General features: G+C 26.9%; 1 protein-coding gene across 2 annotated transcripts; it reads right to left on the reverse strand.

Moving 5' to 3' along the window:
* Positions 1-1,748: 1,748 nt before the first annotated feature.
* On the reverse strand, positions 1,749-15,633 carry LOC132919547 (uncharacterized). 2 transcript variants are annotated; one of them, XM_060981228.1, is made up of 13 exons: positions 15,424-15,633; positions 9,817-9,905; positions 9,489-9,555; positions 8,900-9,046; positions 8,601-8,812; positions 7,506-7,654; positions 7,336-7,444; positions 7,112-7,270; positions 6,487-6,609; positions 6,205-6,421; positions 5,849-6,130; positions 5,523-5,744; positions 1,749-5,441 (listed from the first exon to the last, which is right to left on the reverse strand). In XM_060981228.1, exons 2-13 carry the CDS (start codon positions 9,817-9,819, stop codon positions 2,512-2,514), a joined length of 4,620 nt encoding a protein of 1,539 aa, XP_060837211.1. In that variant the 5' UTR covers positions 9,820-9,905; positions 15,424-15,633; the 3' UTR covers positions 1,749-2,511. The 2 variants fall into 2 exon arrangements, with proteins under 2 accessions (XP_060837211.1, XP_060837210.1); XM_060981227.1 differs by having other exon boundaries at positions 8,900-9,049.
* Positions 15,634-21,526: the final 5,893 nt, after the last annotated feature.

Here is a 21,526-nt window from a genome sequence, read left to right on the forward strand (position 1 = left end):
TATTTGGATATGTTACAAGTGGCGGATTGAGTTTTCAAAACTCAAGGAGCAAGTTTCAAAACAACCCAACCACCACCCTCCCACCAACTAAATTTACTAAGACCAATGTAATATTTTTAGGTTCTTCTTTAGTTAACATTTTCATTAACTTTTACATTTTATGATATAGATACAATTATTTTTTACTTGAATGATCAATCTTCTGTTATGGATTATAATTAATCCTGTCTAACTTTTTTTTTATTTTATTTAGAATAATTACAAGCTATACATAATTTTGTACAATAAATAATTTTGTTGAGTGAAATAGCAGTGAAAACAACAGAGTGGGAAGGTACTCAGTAGTACCACCCGACAAAATAATCCTGTCTAACTTAAAACATTTTTTTTCTCATTTTCGGGGCAGGAGCAGTCGCTCCTAGTATTCTTAAAACAAGCCGCCCTTGTATGTTACTATGTTAGACTAATGTTTACACCTACTAAAAACAAATCACAAATATTGTATAGCAATTTATTATTACAATATTAGGTACTGTAGCTATTATTAAAACATAAATCAATACATCTAAAACTACTGTAAATTGATACCTACGAAGTTCATAATTTAAATAGCTTGAAATTAAATAATTTAAATATTTTAAAAAGGTCATCGTGTATATCCTTTTAGGGCTATAGACGTTAGACAATATCAGTTTAATTAATAGTTAATGTATCCTTGTATGCAATTTTTATGGCTAATATTTTTATTGAATCCCAAAAAAATAACGAAAATTCGTAATTTTATATGCGAATATCCAAGGTTGTCAAAATTTGAATTTTAATCACTCTTAAAAAATGTATTCGTGGCTATATTTTAATAATGAAACTTTATATTTAAAGGATTATGTAGCTCCGCTCAGAACAGTTCAGATCCTAAATACGATACATGAAAATCAAGTAAAATAAATCTAATTGATAGAAATTATATTAAGAGGACGTTATATTCGCATATGTTTTCTCTGTCTTACTAACTTACATCATGGTAATTTTGTGTTCAGCAGAATAGGTGCGTTTTGTAATGTAAGCATTGTAAGCTTTAATATTAGAGTAAATTTGCCTATCATCAAATTTATATTATCTGTAGTCTGGACAATGTACCTAATATGCTTTTATTGATATTATTTTAAAGTGAGTTATGGACATTTTAAAGTTGTAATATTTTATATAGGTAGCTATAACTCACTTTAAAATGATAATGTCAATCATGACAATTTATTATTTATTATTAATTTTGTCATAATGACATAATGTCAATAAAATCATATGACACTGTCTAATAATAACAATGTAATAACTAAAATTTAAATGTAGTTTAACCAGTTTAAGCAATATATAAACATATAATTGCTTTGATTTATATTATAATTTATAAATCATTATAATTCATAATAGCTGATATTATGAAATTCAATATTTAGAAATTATAAAAAAAAAATGTATATCGTATTCATATTATTCATTTCACGAAAACAAGTTGAGTCATGGATATGTTTATTATAAAACAATAACAAATGTGAAGTTAAATTTTATTATCATCAACACATATTAATTATTAGGTATAGAACTATAGACTGCAGACTGCAGACACAATTAGGCGATGCCGCGGTTACGCGAAATTATTCAGAAAATATCGGAAGAAGATATTGTGTATTTTTTTTTATAGCTATCCGTAACATTATCCATTATATATGTACAAAAAAAACAACAACTATTGCTGATAAAATGTTTATTATTTACAAATAATTGATATTATAAATTATAATTCATAATATAATAATATATTAATATGAAATAAAATATTTAATACCTATTAACATATTTTATACTTAGTATTTATAAATATTTTGACTTACTTCTGAACTTGTAAAATTAAAAATAATAATACAAAGATGTTGCTCATTATTGTAACCCGCTTTAACGTTATATTGACATAATTTTAGCTGGTAAATATATGTACAATATTGTTAAACATAATTTCTAGTAAATTACTCAAAATAGTTTAAAGTATTTTTTCCTCCGATAACTGTATTTTATCAACTACTAAATAATAAAAACAGATTTATGTTAATTTTAGTATTATAATAGGCATGTAGGTACATTTAATCTATATTACATTTACATAGGTAGGTAATATACATCGTAATATTCACTGCATTTGAATAAGTAGATATCATTTTGTAATTGAAAACTACAAAAGGTATATTTTATATTTGCGTGATAATTTGGAGATAAATCAATCCATATATTGAACCTTTATATTAGTATTATACCTACCTAACTTTTTTATATACATAAGTTATTGTGTTTCTTATAACATGTATGTGAATACTTACATGTTGAGAACAATTATCATAACTTAAATAATATATATGTGTACATTGTTTACAAGTTAATATTGTTTTCGAAAACACTGAAACGTGTTTCATATGAAAAGTTATGTGCAGTTTTGAATTTCCTTGATTTTATTTAAGATTAATTCGAGTAATTAATGAGCGTATCGTGTGAGCATGCCGGTCCTTTAGACGGCCAGTTACAAGCACTTAGATTTTCGTCAAAAGCAAGGTGAATTGGACATTTAAACTCACTAAGTTCATATTTTTGTGTCCACTTGTCCCAATTACACGAATAGAATTTATTACATTGCTTTGGATCTCTAAATAATCCTGCTCGGGTACATAACTTTTTATTTGATGGTTTTTTTACTTCATCCAATACTACTTTGGTCTTTGTTTCTACTTCCTTTACGATCGATGTTTTTTCATCGTCATCGTCATCGTCGTTTTCGATTACTGTCCTGGTTGTAGTTGATACAATTGTTGGCTTCTTCTTTTTTGCACAGTCGCATTGAGCTCCCAATTTACCAACAATTAGAGGGCTATTGTCACCAATTACGAGCACTTTTCCGTTTTCTTCGCTCTTCAAGTTCTGTCTTATTCCAGCTGTATAGTATCGTTCAAACTCTGCATTCAGCTCTGGACTAACTGATTCTACAACTATTGGTTTTAGAGGGTACGCTGGATAAGCTGCATGTAAATGATGCCCACCGTCTTTTTCATATTCTCTGGGTAATGTATAATTATTAGTGTAAAGTGAATTTCCCATTGGAGCAGCATAATATCTAGGCAATGGTGAACGATATGCAGAATCTAAAGATGAATGAATATTGTGATAATAATTTATTAAGTCAGAAGCCGTGCTAGAATAGCCAATCAATGGTTCTGGTCTTTGTGTGTATGTAACAGGAGGTCTTACACTAAAGACAGATTCGAGTGATGGAATGTATGGTACCTTAGGGGATACTATTTTGATTGAAGCTTCAGGTTTACACGTTGTTGATTGAACAGGAAGTGCTGAATATGATTCATGATCAAATGTCTTAGGTTCTTCAGTTGAAGATAAGTAAACTGAAGTGGGTAGTGGTTGAGATGAATAGTCATTTGAACTGTATGATACCACATATGGTTTTTGAGAAGTGCTTGAGTATAATGGTTTTGGTGTGGAATTTTCAATAGATTCAGATAATTTTGATATGTATTCATCAATATTGAAAGAATCATTTGGTATATAATCTCCAGCTTGTTGTGATGGATAATTGTCGTATATTGGTTTAGGAGTACTAGTTGAATATGTATAAGGAATGGGATTTTTTGATAATTTGGAAATTAGTTCTTCGACAAAAACTGAATCATCATTAGTAACTGTAGACGATGGAGTGTAATAGTCAACCGTTGGCTTGAACGTTGGTGTATATGCACTTGGAGTAACTGAAGGACTGTACGCTGATGGAGCATAAGTTGAAGAAATAGGTAAATTGTAATCTACTGATTTTTCAGTAGTTACAGGATATGATAAAGAAGAACCATAACTTTCAGAGTATTCATTCACTTTTGGTAATTTTGGCGACGGGGAACTATAATAAAATACAGATGGTTTTGGAGTGGTGGATGAATACGTAGATAAAGTTTGTGCAAAGTTATTATCATAACTATTTCCATGAACAGACGGTGTATAATCAACCGTAGAAGTAGTAGATGGATATTGGTGACTGGAAAGCCTTGATATATAATCTTCAAAATTAAATTGAGTCTTAAACTTTTCTTTATACAAGCTAGTGTCGTGTAATGTTGGTTTTTGCGTAGTTGAGGAAATATGATAGTCGTTAAAGTCAATAATTGGAGATGAAGATAAATAAGGCGAACTAGTTGTAGAGTATTGGAATTTTGATTCTTCGCTTAATTTTGAATGAGAAATACCTTGTAAATATTCATCAAATGGTTTAGAAGTAGGCTTCAAATAAATATTTGATTCTGAGTAATTTGGTACATCAGGCAATTTAGCAATGGGTTTTAGAGTTGTTGAATATGTTTCAAAGTTATATGAAGGCTGATATTGTTCATTAACTTTGTGGGAATCATATCCATTGGTTCCTCCTAAAATAGAATAAGAATTTTTGTACGCATTATTTTCATAAGGTATTGATGGGTTTGAGTAAACGTTAGAAGATGAATAACTTTCTGAGTAGAGTTTTGCACTGGGTATTTTATTTAAAGGTCCTTGTGTTGTAGAATATGTTTCATAATCTTTTATTGGTGGATATTGAACATCATTTTTATGAGAATCGTAGTTTTTATTTATTGGTATACTTTGGAAATTGTTTTGTTGGTGAAGAAGAATTCCACTATTACGTTGTGGTTCTATTTCAGAACCGTGGTGTTGATGATAAAGTACTCCTAATTGTCTATAATTATTCAAATCAAAGTTAGGTAATCTAGTTTGATAATTTGGTGTTACATAAGCATCTGTTTTAATGTATGGGAATTGTGGTTTAATTGTACTAGAATAAGACTCCGAAGATTCATAAGAAAATTGAGGTTTGCTTGTGGAAGAATATGATTCTGAAGAGCCAAATGAGAATTGAGGTCGGCTTGTTGTAGAGTACGATTCTGAAGATTCGTAAAAGAATTTAGGTTTGCTTGTAGTGGCATATGATTCCGTAGATCCATATGAGAATTCTGGACTTTTTGCGGAAGCATAAGTTCCAGTTAATCCATATAATGATTGAAATTTATTATGGTCAACATACGTTTCTGATGGACCATATGCAATTTGAGGACTATTTGGTGGTGCGTAAGATTGTGCTGAACTGTATAAGAACCGAGGTGCATTTGGCGTAACATAATTTTCTGTAGATCCATACAATAAATGAGGTTTGCTAGTTGTAGAATATGGGAAATCGAATTTACCCGGAGCAATATAAGAATCACTGGAATCAAATGAAAATTGAGGTTGATCTTGATTATATTTTCCGTAGTAAGGAATAGATGGCTCTTTTCCGTAGAATGTGTTGAATTGGTTTGTTTGGTAAGATTGTTCTCCGTAATTATATGATTTTCCTGAGGTTCCTAAAGTAAAATAAAACATTAGTGATAATATTGATTAGTAATAATAACACAAATAAAAAATAAAATATTAATTCGACTTACCACAAGTCCCCACTTTCCATTGCCAGTCACATTTTAACGTTTTTTCGTCAAACACTAATCCAAATGGACATCTAAATTCGTATGCTGTAAGTGGAGTATAACCATCCTTAGCATGATCAAGACAAGCGAAAAACCACCGACAGTTTTCAGGATCAGCGTAGTAACCTTCTATCGGTGGACAGACAAATTGATTCCGAGGAACAGGAGCAATTTCACTTGACCCTAAATCAATACATAAAACAAATAAATTGGTCTTCACACGTCTTAAATTATAAAAAAAAAAATATAGAAAAACCAACTACATTGAAATATGTAAGACTATTTACCTTGACAAGCTCCTGTATTAGATAAAGATCCAGGCCATACGCATACCTCAACTTTTTCATCAAACGCCAAACCATCAGGACAATCATATTCGTAGACCGTAAAATAGTTGGATTTTTGATCAAATTTTACACAACGATAAAATCGATTACAACCACTTGGATGTCTGAAGTACCCTTGTCGCGAACATTCAAATTCGGTTTTTGTATCTTTTCGAATTGCATGAACTTCACCGTCCCTAGTTACCACTCTCTCAATATAATATGGCGAATAACTGATTTCATCTAATATAAAATTTATTAGTGAGCATATTATGTACTTGAATATTTTAAACTTAAATAATTTCTTAAAACAGTACTGTTGAAATAGAATCCCTGGTCAGCCGGCCGTTGTAACTGTTCTTGTAAACTTAATAATTGAGCTGATCTAGATTTTCTTGCAGTTTCAGTAAACGTTTTCGTAAGTTCTTTTAAAGGTTCTACTGCAGTTTGGTTTAAGCATGTTAATTTCCAATCCAACGCTTCGACGTCAGTAATAACTGCTCCAGCTAAATCTCGTAATAATATGTATTTGCCCTACAATATAGGTAGATATTTTAATTTTAACTCGTTAATTTTTAAAATTAAATTTAATGCCATGCCTTTATTGAAACGCTGACGCTATCATCGAATGACATCCATGTTTTATTCATGAATGCATATGGTGCTGTTAGATCTTCATCTCTTTCGATGGTCCAATTACCTTCTTTCATTTCTTCGCACATCTAAAACATGTTAAATATTTATATTATGCTTAGTTGAATGAAAGGAAAATAGAGTACGATTGCATATTTTTATTATATAATAAATTTCTGACGAGATTAAACATTTTAAATATTTATATATTTGATTTTACTAATATCTTAAAACAATTAAAAATAATAAAAAAGGTATTTATAATTAAGCGAAAACAATTGTAACAGCGCTTGAGTAAAAGGTAATAATATTTTTTTTTTCATTTTTAAAAAATATACTTAAATCTGTTTAAGTATTTTAAGATTGAAAATAAAACAAGGACAATTAAATTAAACAAAACTTAAATAATAGACAAAAATAATATACCAATTACATTTATGTATATTGTTTGACTTTTAATCTTTTAAATTATTTACACAATTAATGTTACACCTAATCAAATAGAATTTTCATAAAAAAATTAAGTGTTACAATTGTCTCGTTTAAAATTTGTAACAAAATACTTCTGTAATAATTGTAAAATTGATTTACTTTTGGACGTGTAATTGTTGTTGGTAATCCGTTAACTGGTGATCGAGGAGTGTTCTGGGTGGGATCCTTGAGATCAAACTTACTTGCAGTAGAAGGCAATGATAAAAGTATAGATGAATGATCAACACCAAGTCCAATTACAAGATCAATTAAAGAATCCTAAAATGTTTAAAAAATTATGAATTAATCATTGTATGAGTTTTCCAATTTTACACATTTCTTACAGCATTGAGTAAATCATCGGCTCCCATAAGACGACTGGGGTGGTATGAATAACCTTGTTCAGAATTGTCTACAAGATTGTGCGTTGCAATTATAAAATAATTTACGTACCTAAAATATTAAAACGTATAGTATTTAATTTGGAGTTTGTTTAGATTATTGTATGTCTTACTTTGAAAGTTTTTTGAGATCATAAAATTTTGTCATTATGGCAGCATTTGGAGGAAGCACCAGTTGGATTTCTTTTGGGTTTTTAAATATTTTTAAAGAGTTATTTGTTGACTCTATTTTAAATTTATTTTCAATATCAATCGATAATTCCTATGAAAATTATGATTATAAATTATTAATAAATAATTAGGTATATACATAATTCAAAAGAATATAATATTTACTAAAAATAACAAATCTAAATAATAATAAAAAAATAATTAAAAATTGTAGTTTATAATTTCCAATTTCTAACACGCAGTAATAACTAATAAACAATAATATTTATGTTGTTTTATGTTTTATTCCTTACATATAAATAAGTATTTTAATTAATCGATAGGTACCTAGGTATAGTAGGTACCTAGCTAGAATTAAAGTATATTTTTAATGAAAAATATTAACTTGACCAATATATAATTTATTTCCACAATAAAGAAATTGCACTTTTGCCTATATACAATTTTACGTACATCGATCATATAATAATATACACTAGGTAGGTATATTACAAACAACTGCTATTCTATTATATCAGTTAATATATGGGCGTGTTCTCTTTTCGGTTTCGGTTTCGGATCAGATTATTTATTATTATGAATGACCAGTTCCTATTGTGACCTTGAACTTCCCGACATTGCGTAAAAATGACGAACATTATATCCAACGTTACTTGTGTGCGTAGGGACTAGGATTTAATTTATCTTCTGCTGTCAATAAACGGTCAAATTAACATGTCTATTATTAGGTCGGACGTCAAGTTGTAATTATTACATCACTGTGGTGTTGAATTCAAGTTTAAGGCCACTATATCAGTTATCTATATTATGTGGTCGTGTGAAACTTAAGACGGACCGTCATAGTAGTATACTATTAAAAAAAAAAAAGGAAACGACCATGTTTAGTCGGTTATTATCGTCCGTATAATACCTAAATACATCATAATATTAATAATAACAGTGTGTACGCAGTTATGATGAGATATAAATTGTGATATAGTTTTTCTAGAATGCTCGGAACATTAGTAGGGTGTGCCATATTATATTTACCAACTCACCTTGAAGAAATGCACAACCAGTGATTTATCTACGGACACATCAGATTGCCTTAGATCTATTTGTACGCCATCGTAGTGAGTTAACACATCGACGATTTCATTGCAAATCTGGTTTGTCTTCTTTGCAACGTCTTCCGTGTACATGGATATTGCAGCCAACGACTTGAGATCGCCATTGGTTTGTTTGTATGATTTGATCGTTGACGTCAAGTCTTACAAACAATGAATGATATAAAAGTAAATGAGTGGTTCATGCGGATATCACATAATCGATAATTTTATTATATTACTATATTTACCCGTAATTTCATCGTCTTTTTCCGATTCTAAGGTAACCGGAACTGCGATGTGTGTACATAGACAACTGTCGAAGTTTGGTATTTCTTTGGCGGTTCCAAATTCGCAAATGATTTGTTTCATAGGCGTATTCTCACATTTTTGAATACCTTCTAAAATCATAAATTTAGACCTTTGTATGAAATTAATCAATGTATAGGTAGGTAATGTTAATTGTCATGAGATTTTAGGCAAGTATCCATATTAATTAATTTAAATCGTATAAATTAATAATTGCCTTTTAGGTACCTAAGTTAATATTCATAAAATAAACTAGAATCATTATTAAATTTATGAAAATTAAAAGTTGCTCTAAGTAAATTTCATTTTTGTTTTGAATCTAATAAATATTTAAATACTTCATAGTTCATTTCTATTAATTTACGAAAATTGTTTTTAGGTAATAAATTACAACTATGAAAAGTTACTGTAAAAATAAATTATATTTTTCGTTAACACCTATTCATAATTTCCTAACTTGACTTTAAAATAATATCATGAATAATAAATAATAATTTAAAGCAAAAAAAACCAAAACGGAAGTTGTTTTACCGGAATATGCCAAGTTGATTGCGAGGAACACGATTAGTAGACCGGACAATCTCGGTCCTTCAGTCATCTGAAATAAAAATAAAAATCTATATTGATATAATATAACCAATATGACTATATGAGGGCTTTCGACAGTCCATCGGCTTAAACCGACCTTCTGACTATATGCCGATAATTCATAAATCGACCTTCTTGAAACACTCGAGTGCTGCGAGTATAGGTACTCATTTATGTATACTAAAATATACTAACGATAATAATATAATGGAAGAACAATATTTCTGGGCATGTGTATCATATATATATCATATTATTATATTATACAAACCATTTTTTTTTAAATTTTCTTTCACTTTTCGTTCACAATTCTTTCATATGTTATGTCGAGCAATACAGGTACATTTTTGCGTTGGCGCCCTTGGAAATAAAAAAATAAAAGTTGTCATTAGTGCGTGCGTATACACGTGGGTAGGCTTATAGTATAAATGTAGAGCGATCTGCAGTGGAACGCCCGAGGCGGTGTTCTCGATATTATACATAGATATATATTTTTTTTTCCGAGAGAGGTTGAAAAATCCTTCGCAAACCATATTACATAAGTACGTATGGACATCTCTCGGCGAATATTAAACCGGCAATCGGGTTTGACTGGTCTCGCAAAGAAACCTCACCCGTTTGACAAACATAATAGCTTATTAATTTTGAAATAGTTTTCGCGCACGCATAACGTTCCTATATCGACGCGGCAGTATTATTTTTATGTCACAGACCTACCAGACGTATATGCATAATATATAGCTTTAATTTTTACGAGCGGGTGGATTACTATCTACAGGTAGCTTATTAAGGAATTTAATGCCTACAACGTATTAGGTATTTTATTACAGCGGAACTTTAACAATTATTGTCAGTTAACCATTACTATAATATTACTACAACAATATTATCGTTTCACGCGTTATTCTGTGTAAGCAGTAAGCACGTCCGCATTATTATACTATTTATTTTATACTACGTATATTTGTAGTCATCTGTTGGTAACATTGTGTGCCCAAGTGTAACACTATATTACTAAATGTAATATTAATTTATAAAAGGTATAATGTATAATGTGTTATTAAATTATTAGCCAAACGAAACATTTAATTTTTCATTATTTCACCAGAAAATAATAGAATATTATACGTCGTGAGAACTATCTAAATTTTGAAATGTATTAATCGGAATTTTATCACAGCACCTATCGGCTATCATGAATTCGTGATCATTATAACATAGTTTATTAAAAATAATAATGATGATAATTAATAATAATGTTTAAATTATACTATATTACCTATTATATGCTTCAATGATTTTTTTTTTTTTTTGTTATTAATGTCTACTTCAACAATAAAAGTTTCTACCATTAAGATTTATCGAAAAATAATAATATTAGTATTAGTGTTTAAATACTCAAAAAAATTATTTTATTCTATTGAAAACTTACTAGTTTCGAGAATCCATTCATTCAAATATTTTAAAGGACATATATTTTTATATTATAATTTATAGCAAGAAAAAAATTTAAATCGATTAATTCGAGTACTTTACCTACTATATAACTGCAAGTAAAATAAAATAACAAATACATTGAAAAAAAATACAATATTACTTTTATTTTTTAATAGACCCTTATAAAAGCTATAAATATTTAAAACACTTAGAAATTATGTCGTATAAAACAAAAACAAAAAATTTATACGATGTAGTATTTATTATCAAAGACGATCTTATACTATAATGAACAGAAAGTAAAATAAAATGGTATAAGGTACGTATAACTGAGACGGAAATTCAAGAGATTTCAAGTGACAAGTTTTAACGATGCGTAAACTACTATATTGCATTGTTCTACAATAGTTATACTGTATAATATATAGATCATATTATATCAATTGATGCCACTCACATCAAGTATAAAATAAATCTATTTCTGAAAGTTTAATATTAAAAATCAATATTTATACATGCCAATAAAGAAAGAAAATCATCTAATGAATATTTTGTTAATTGGTAGTAAGAAAAATAAGTAGGTAAGTGTGTACACCAACTTTAATTGAGTTTTATAAATTGTATCACAATTAATTTATGTTATATTTAGGTACATTTTGAATCATATTTTTGTGGAAAATTATATTGTCATGTAACAAGCGTCTGAGTGATTACTATGAAATGACGTCAGCAATAATAATGATATTATTAACAGAGCATTTACATAAATGACTTGCGTTTTAGTCACGTGCATAGTATTTTAGTTTATATACTAACTAATCTTGGTTTTATCTTCTTTGGTTCAAGAACATAAAGTAACGTTAAGTGAAATATATTGTGGAAGAAATTTTGAAGAAAACAAAATGCACACATCATATAAGTATCACACAATAATATAAAATATGTAATACTCTTTAGTCAATAACAGTTCTGTCAGTGCAAATAGTAAGAATATATGTAGGTACTATGCAGGCGTGAAGAGTGTTACGAAATACCAAAAATTCAATTTTATTAAATAGTATTAATATTCCTGCTAACATACACGAATGCAATTTTATGTTTGTGTTAGGTATATACATAATATGATTTGTACAATGCAAAAATCGTGATAAACTATGAATACAAATAACAGCAATAAAGTATCTCATTAACATTTAGTAATAGATATATGTAAGTTACATGCAATATATGAAATCTGTGTATTGTGTACAATTGATAAGTTATTACTTTATTAGTAACACGAATCCCGTGTTTTTATGTAACATTTAAAAATTCAATTAAATGTGAAAATGTATATTTAAATGTTATTAGAGCCGTTTTAAATTTAATTTTAATTTTATAATGTTACACAAATATTCATCAAGGCATTTGTACTATTTGTAATTGCATATTATTATACACGTACGTTCTACATATTATATTCACACTCGTAAATATATACATTACATACCTACTATGTGTATCTAATAGATGGTCACTATATCTATGTTTAAAATGTAATCATCTATAGAATAACTTTAAGCTTAGATTAACTAGAATAATATTAAGGCAGTGTTCACTGTTTACTGTTTGTTTACCTAATCTGAATCAAATAACAGAAGAATAACAAATAACATTAACTGGTCGTGTCCACTTTCACAAAACTGTTCAGCAGAGGGGAAAAACTACCCAATCGTTAAATATGGGTACTGATAATAACACAATTTTAACTGAACGATATTCAAAAATTAATTTTTATTTAGTTAATAATATATGTTACTTACGGTACCTAAACCATACCAAATAAATCCGATAACATAGTTAAAACGCAGTCTCAACTGTTTGACGTAGTCAGATACTAACCTCTTAATTTTAAAAATATTGTATCAATTGTTTAAAAATATGGATTAATATTAATAGACTGAATCAATTATACAGATAACGTTACCTAATATTTATAAATATCATTATGCAATAAATGTTTCAAATTTGTCCTAACTATTTACTTCATACTGATTTCAATAAATTGTTGCACTAACTTATGAAAAATCAAGTTTACATACAAAAAATAAGAATTTAATTTTTGAGTTATCCATCTTTATACTAGACACAGTTTACGTGCGTAACATAATAATATTATTTCATTACTATTTCGCAATAAATCATATATATACTTTTAAACGTTTTATCCTTATATTTATGTGACAACTAATAATTTTTTTACTATATAATTTTAATATACATAGAAATAAGGATAAATATTTTTTTAGGTAGATACTAAGAAATCATTTAAGAGTTAGGACCTAGATTAGGATAATTTGTAATATTTAAAAAACCGGATTATTAAATATACCTATATTACGTAAACTAATTTAAAAAAATAATATTACATTATTATTTAATTTGTTGATATTCTGATATTCTACGCATTTACTTGAAGCAGTATAATTAATTTATAAAATTCATCAATAGTTTTGGTTAATAAAATAAATTTCTTGTAAAATTAAATTTTAGATGAAATATTTAAGAATATACTAAATGAAATAATTATATCTATTCAATACTTAATAAAATGGTACTTTTATATGTGATAAAAGTTATATATTAATTGCAGAACAATTAACACTGAAGAAATGTTTATATAAATAGGAACACCAAAGATATTTTTTTTATGTCCATAAAAATCAGAATAAAACATTTTTCAATAATAAATATAGGTATAGTATTTATAACACATAATAATGTACTTTTACTTTTATTTAATTAGATATTTTTTAAGGTTATCAATTGATTAGTCCATTTAAGGTCTTTTAGAAATGCAGGTAAGTGTTTTAAATTATTATATTATTATATAGGTGATTATTATTACCCGCACATGATGTATTACTCTATTACTGAACGTTAAAATGCTATCAATGTAATCGAGTTCTAGTTCTAGTATTTTTTAAGAATATTATAAGTTATAACCTTGGAAAAAATTGACTACATCATCTAAAATAGTAAATCTAATTATATATATTAACAACTAAAGGTGTATTGTATGCATTAATAAGTAAAATGAAAACTATTTCAAATATATTTTAAATAAAGCTTGTTATTTTATATATAATTTTTAAATTAAACATAATGTTTTTGCATTAATCACAAGACAAATATTACAATGAATTGATCTACTTTAAATCTTTCAAATCATAAACAAAATAATAATACATTAATAAATAGTTAATTATAATATTTTTGAAGATTTAAATGAAACCTTAATGACTCTAAGCTATAGTATATCTTTAATTGTATACAAACATTTCGTTATCTTAATCATCGTTGTTTTTCTTTTTTTTAAATGAAGTAATTTGATATTCTTCTAATAATTATCCTTTGCCACTATTATTGAGAACATTAATAGCATCATTTATTTACTTACCAAAATTAAATTAAATTAATAGGCTGAATAATGTTATACTAATTTTTATTTTATTTAAAATCATAACAATTTTTTGTAATGTTTAGTTATGATCGTGAAATATCATGTTATTTGTGGTAGTGACTTTCATTTTTAATTAATCATGTTTAAACTAATTTGTATGATTATTTAATAATTAAGTAGGTAGTTGGTATAATTTTTAAACTTTTTTTTTAGCTAATTACTAAGAAGATTTAATTTTAAAAATAGATATAACGTAATAATAGAGATATTTTAATGATAAAATAGTAATGACAAATATAAATACTAATCAAACCATTAATAAGATTAATCATTTTTAAATTTTAAATAAATTATATATCGTTTATGTGAATTATACAGCAATGTTAAAAGTAGTACAATAAAATGTACTGTTTTAACAATTTAGTTAAATTGGCGATAAAAAAAAATCCTGTCGTAGATGCTTAAGAAATTAGAATTTTATACAAAAAATTTTGTTTTTTTTATACTACTTTTAGCTTAGAGATTATTGAAATTCTGTTAACAGTAAAAATGTATTATAACAAAGATACAACGTGGAATCCAAATTTTTTTATTATTTTTATTTAGTTGAATAATGTTTGGAAATAATCATCATAGGTGCATAATGAATAAATATATTTTTAAATATTGAAAACTTACTTTTTTTTTTTGTTAAAATAAATTAAAAGTTTTCAAATACTAAGCCGTTTTTACACTCGAATATTAATTAAATTTTTCTAAAAATAAAAATAGGCAGGTATGTTTAGACGAGTGTCGATCACGATTCATTATATACTTATTAGCAAAATATGATATAGATTTTATTATTCTTATTAAAAATGTATTATATTCATATTTCGTTATTTTTTTTTTTGTGACTTATACTTTTACGAATATGATGCATAATTAATATATCAACTAATTAAGAGTTAGTAAGATAATATAACATAACATAATAGATATAATTTTTTTAGTACTTACGTGTAAAAAAATATGCATATATCACTGTTCGGATGCGTATTGTGTTTAATGCGATCTCCGCTGATATGCCGGGCGGTGGCGACAAGTGGCGTGCACTAACTGTGCCAAAGCTCTTGGTCCAATATCGCGAGAGGTGAAAGTGATTTGTAGGATAATATAGCGTTCAGACTGGGCGGCCCAGGTGCGCACTGCCGGCGTTTGCATGCAATACGAAAATATATAATATATAATATTGCCGTTGATACATGCCTGTATTATGTTTTGTACGTGTTATGGTTAATATCACTATTATTTTGTACTTATGAATTTGGACGACGCAAGGTCGACAGGATTCAGAACCACTACGGGTTGACAGTGTTCAGTCGACGTCGTCTTCATAGCCGCCGCCGCCGCCGTAGTCATCGTCAATCACAATCTTACCTACATTTCACCGTTAAAATTTAGGTTTCACATTACACCGAATACATCATTGATTAATTCGTTTTTACCATAAGAGGACGACCCGTTAATAATATACAATGCGTGCACGTGAATAGTCTTCTTTTACTTCAATATCATACTACACTACGTCACTACTGTCCTGCTATCCTCGTTAGCCCACCAGCGGCGCGGCGTTCTGTGTATGCAAATCCAATGCTTTCATGTCGCACAGGCCTGAAAATGAGATAAAGACGAGATAATATTATGTTCTTTAGAGGTACACGCAAGAGGTATGGGAAAAAAAAAACATTTGAAATATTAAAAACTGTATTTTATTTGCAATTGTTAGTGTTTCCGAAGATTACGTTAAAACAAGAACAGAAATGTTATGGATTTTTAAGTAAAAATTATTGTAGAAGATGCATATATTATATAATAGTATATATACAAATACTTGGAAAACAATATACAGTTTTTAAAGATTTACAGATTATATAAAGTATTTTTCGATTATGTTTTATTCATGTAGCATAAAAAATCACAACTTTAGGCATTTCATATTACAAAATTAATTGAATTTCGTAATAAATATTCAGAAAATAATAAATAATGTTTCTAGCATATCGTTCAATTAAATTTAGATAAAAATAGCTTAATATCCCAATTACAATAAAACTTTGAGTAAAATTGTAATTATTTTATTTTATTTAAAAAAAATAAGCAATTTTTGTGTAATTATCTAAAAATATATAAATTGAGTTAATTGACATGTATGTTTTATGGCTGGGGGCCTGGGGCCATTCTATACATTTGTGCGATACTACGGAGAGCGTTACCATGTAGTCATGAACCACCTGTAGGTTCATGTCTATGGTTCTGAATTTGAAATATTGAAAGATATTTTTTCTTCTTTTAAAGGTGTTCGGTTATAGATGATTAGAAATAATAAATTGATTACACAGAAAATATTGATAAAGAATAACTTATCGGTTATTAACCAAGGTTTACAAATTACTATGTTAATGATTATTATAAACTAAATTTGTTAATTGTTCAACTGCTTAAAATATGGTTTATTGCCATATTGGTATTAATTGTATTATATTATCGGTTATCACTTCATTAGCTAGGACTCAGCCCTTAATACTCTTAAAAAGTACTAATTATGCATGTACTCATGCGCTTAAAAAAGTACAAAAATGTTTTAAAAATATGCATTTATATTTTTTTCTATTCAAAATTTTTATTTATACAAATAAAATAAATATTTTATTAAACTACAAATAACATAGTAAAAAGAAAAGTAATAATTAAATAATAAATTCTCATTTTAATTTTTAATAAAATTTAATTTAAATTGATAAATAGCTTTAAAAATGTTTTTTGAATAAAATAATTTTATTTGTAGAATGTTTCTGTGGACGTATTAGTCGAGACTGAAAATAATATTTACGATCTACAACAGTTAGGTCTATTAATGCCATAAAAAATAATCATTAAATTATTTTTCGGGAAAAGTATTTATAAAAATAATCGTAGTGACTTGTATTGTATAATAAACATATTTTAGATTTATCTACAAATTTTAGCTATAAATATAGGTACCGGTATATTATCAATATAAATATAATATAAGAATATCTAGTAAGACATCTCAATTTAAATGTATTAATTAATTGATTTATACATTTTCAAACTTTTTCATCGTAGTTTATAAAATATGCTCTAAAAAATTGTGAAATTATGAAATATGCTCTCTTACATAGAAAATAAATCTTTTAATACATTTTAAAACCCTATTCATGTCCGATATATCTGCATGCAGTGGAGATTTATTTTATTCAAATATGCAATCATATAGAAAAAATAATTAACTATTTAACGTTTTCACCTACGTCGTACCCGCATGTGTCGTCTTCGTCTCACCATACCAAAATATACATTCAGCAGTTTCAATTTCGTGTATTTAGCTTAAATATCTGAGTGAAATGATCTATTGTCAATCTTAAAGGTAAGAACATTATCTGTGTTCTCTCGTCGGTTTTTTTTAAATACATAATATTTGACTAATAATAACAGTAATAAATCATTATTTATGATATATCGTATTTTTATGTATGCTCCTATAAGTTTATAATTGCATAGTTTATTTATTATGATATATTATATGATTATTATCATATTTACCTGTACATGGTATGGATACCCTGTCATGCTCACAAAGTCAAAATAAATATATTCTGAATCCTTTTCATGACTATCATAATATAATGTAAATAGTCAGTTAAATTTAATGTATGTACTTACCAAAAATATTTTGTTTAATGACTGCAGCACCATTTGCTATCGGCTATCAGAGATTGATTTTTCGCTTATAGATAATGATATAATTATACATACCTATTTTAAACAAGTTTAAAATGTACCTACTAGAGTAACTAGACTATATTATAATAATAAATACATTGATTTGTTAATGCAAGTTCATTATGCGGTCTTATTATTAAAGATACTGATCGAATTGAAATTACCTTGACCAATGAATGAATTCTCGTCATACCGTCAAATAGTTAATAAATAAATATTTTTTAAGGTCATAACTAATTTTTTTTTAAATTTACATAATTTTTAAAGCTGTTATTGATTAAAATAGACGTTATAAATGAAGATCTAAAATGAAACTAATAAAAATGAATATTCATCGGACTATTTAAAAATAGATTAATCGAGTTATTATTTTTATTTACAATTAATAATCAAGACGTGACGTATGTTTATTAACTCTACGTGTATAATGCTTGATTAAAAAATGTTGAATATACAACTAACATTATTTTTTTTTACATTAAAACAACACAAAACCTATATCGTATTTACGTTTTTATTTTCTTAAATTCTACCTAATAATATTGCTGTGTGTTATTCTATTCCATTTAAAACATTCGTGTAAAACAAAATCAATAAGTTTTAGTGCTCATTTTTATAAATTGATTATTACATACAGCTGGTATGATGTATAAATACATAATACAGATGGTATTAATGTATTATGTATAAATACATTTTTTGAACTTTTCTTTATTTTTCGAAATAATATTGTGTAAATGAGCATAAATGGAGTAAATTTTTTAATTTAAAATTAATTGTTGATGAGCTTGGATTCGTTTTTCTAATTTGTTTCCAAAAATGAATACACCGGTCCTATGTATGATTTCAACCACATACGTGTCCGTGAATCACTATATCTCATCTATGAAATCTTCAGGATTTTTAAATAGTATCTATTTATCTATAAATATTTATTTTGAAATTCACTTAAATATTTTCTAAAAGTTAAATTATTTTGTAAAGAGATTAAAAAAAAAACTTATTGATTTTTTTGTTAGTTTATTACCTATCTTTTATTATTAATATGAACTATAATTTAAATCATGCGTTGTCCTTTTATGTACCTTCTATTATGTTTGGTAAAAGTACATTCGAATTATAAAATAAACCATTGTCATAATCGAAAAAAACATATATTTATTTTTTTATTATTATTTAACTTTTAAACTATTTGTCGTTAACGTGTGCAACTGGATCACGATTCCACTCTTCAGCGTCATTATTAATTGCGAACGTGCCACAACATTTTGTTCACAATAGTTAACGACCAGAATAAGCTTGTCTGAATAAAAAAACGTTTTTGTAATAAATTGTTGTTGATATTTTTAGTTTAATTAAGAGTTTTTTAAATACAAGTAATATTTTATTGTAATGCACACGCGACAATAAAGGTATAGTTTGTCTGGTTTGTCATATTTCTCCTTCCAACTGATGAAATGTTCCACATTAAAATATTATGTAAGTAACAAACTGTAAAGTAGGAAATGATAATATTAGGAAATATTTTTATCTTAGTTATAGTGTTATGTTATTATATATTTATATCTTTACATACATCATGGCTTGTATATCTATATTACTGGTTTGCATTTTAATATTTTATGACTGTGGGTATGACTTCAAGTAAAACTGGTGCGATTGACGTTGATTTAATATTATTTGATTACCTGATATTATGTACAATATCTTTCGGTTCATGGCACAAAGGTAATAATATGCATATTATTATTATGAATACATAATATGTATAACTTTAATATCAATAGTGCAACGTAGTCTTTCAATAGTTATGACCTTTCAGAAGTAAACGTATGAAGGATAGCGTAAACAATAAAAATATCTTTAACTATAACCATGTCAAGTACACGATAGGGATACTTGATACAGTTTGCCTGGTTGGGGCTCCCAAGGAGACTATAATATTATATGGTACGCGCCCGTTCATCATCTCGATCGGAATGTTTATGCATTTAATTTTTACAAGGCGCTCTGAATATCTTATTTGCATCGGTTTAAATTACCATTTAACTTGGGCAGCATTAATTATTGGTTACCTCAGTACCTATATACCTATATAATCTTAAAATACATTAGCTATATGATTAATTACTCAACTATTAGTCCACGACGTAGTATACTGTCGAAATAAATTTGCGGTATCGTAATGATGTACGTCATGTTCTCCGTCTTAGGTTGTATACAGAGTGATTAACTAAGTATGCTCACCCCCCTTATAATGTATTTTTTTTTAATTCCTAGTTTTGGATTATAAAAAAATACTAAGTTTATGTTTTTAAATAATACGATTTTTTACCGTTTAAGAAAGGTTATGAGATGGTTCAAATTTTTTTTTAATCGATAAACGCCCCTTTTATGTTGTAAATTATACATGGATAAATATAAAAACCAATACATAAAAATATCAATATTTTAAATTTTTATTAAATGTAAAAATGGAGGGGGTAAGGGAGTAGGTATACTTGGTGAATTCGTTCTGCATATAGAGATAAAAACAGAATTTGACAAATGCATAGATTACCTATTAAGATTTTCACCATTTGTCCTCAAAATTTTGGAATGAGCTGAGTCATTGGAACAATTTAATTTAACTAATATATCACTATTAACATTAAAAAGCTTGTCAATAATTATAGTAATAAACTTAATCTATTAAGTATTAGTTAAATTTATAAAAACTAATTTTTTACGTCGTTCTGGTATTGTATTATTACGTGATGTACAAAAGCATTTGGATTCCAGTTATTTTAGGTAAATAATTTTAAGACGAATTCAAATAATTCAATACAAAAATGTCAGTTATGTGATGAGGTTTTTAATTTTCAAGTAAATATTATTAAAAAACAATAATTATCACTAGTTAGTATAAATTATCGCTTACTATTTATCCTTCATTGCACATGGTCAGTTTTTATTAAGTACTGAATAGGTACCTACATAACATGAGTAAATGTACATGTATAAATTCATTCAAATATATTTTGCAATGACTCGTTTTTTGAATGCAATCGTCTTCCTACGACTTATGAGCAAATGAAATATTAAATATTACACATCTGTCTTCAGTAAACTATAATTAAATAATAAAATAATTTTAAATGAATAATAATATAAATTTTGGTTTAATTTATTCGTTGTTAGTTATAACTTATGTAGCTAAAACGTTACAATTACAGTATAGTCCTTCACTCAATTTTACTATTTTAGAGTACTTATATGTGTCTGTTATTATGTTTATTTTATAATTTAATACTTATTATGAAGTTTGATGAGTGAA

This window comes from Rhopalosiphum padi, chromosome 2 (assembly GCF_020882245.1).
Source record: "Rhopalosiphum padi isolate XX-2018 chromosome 2, ASM2088224v1, whole genome shotgun sequence".
Taxonomy (NCBI): Eukaryota; Metazoa; Arthropoda; class Insecta; order Hemiptera; family Aphididae; genus Rhopalosiphum; species Rhopalosiphum padi.

What these genes read in the sequence shown, in the direction of transcription:
- LOC132919547 (XM_060981227.1), bottom strand. An exon ending in CCAGGGATTCTATTTCAACA is followed by an intron (nt 6,131 to 6,204) that starts GTACTGTTTTAA and finishes ATTTTATATTAG; the next exon opens with ATGAAATCAGTTATTCGCCA. An exon ending in TAATACAGGAGCTTGTCAAG is followed by an intron (nt 5,745 to 5,848) that starts GTAAATAGTCTT and finishes GTATTGATTTAG; the next exon opens with GGTCAAGTGAAATTGCTCCT.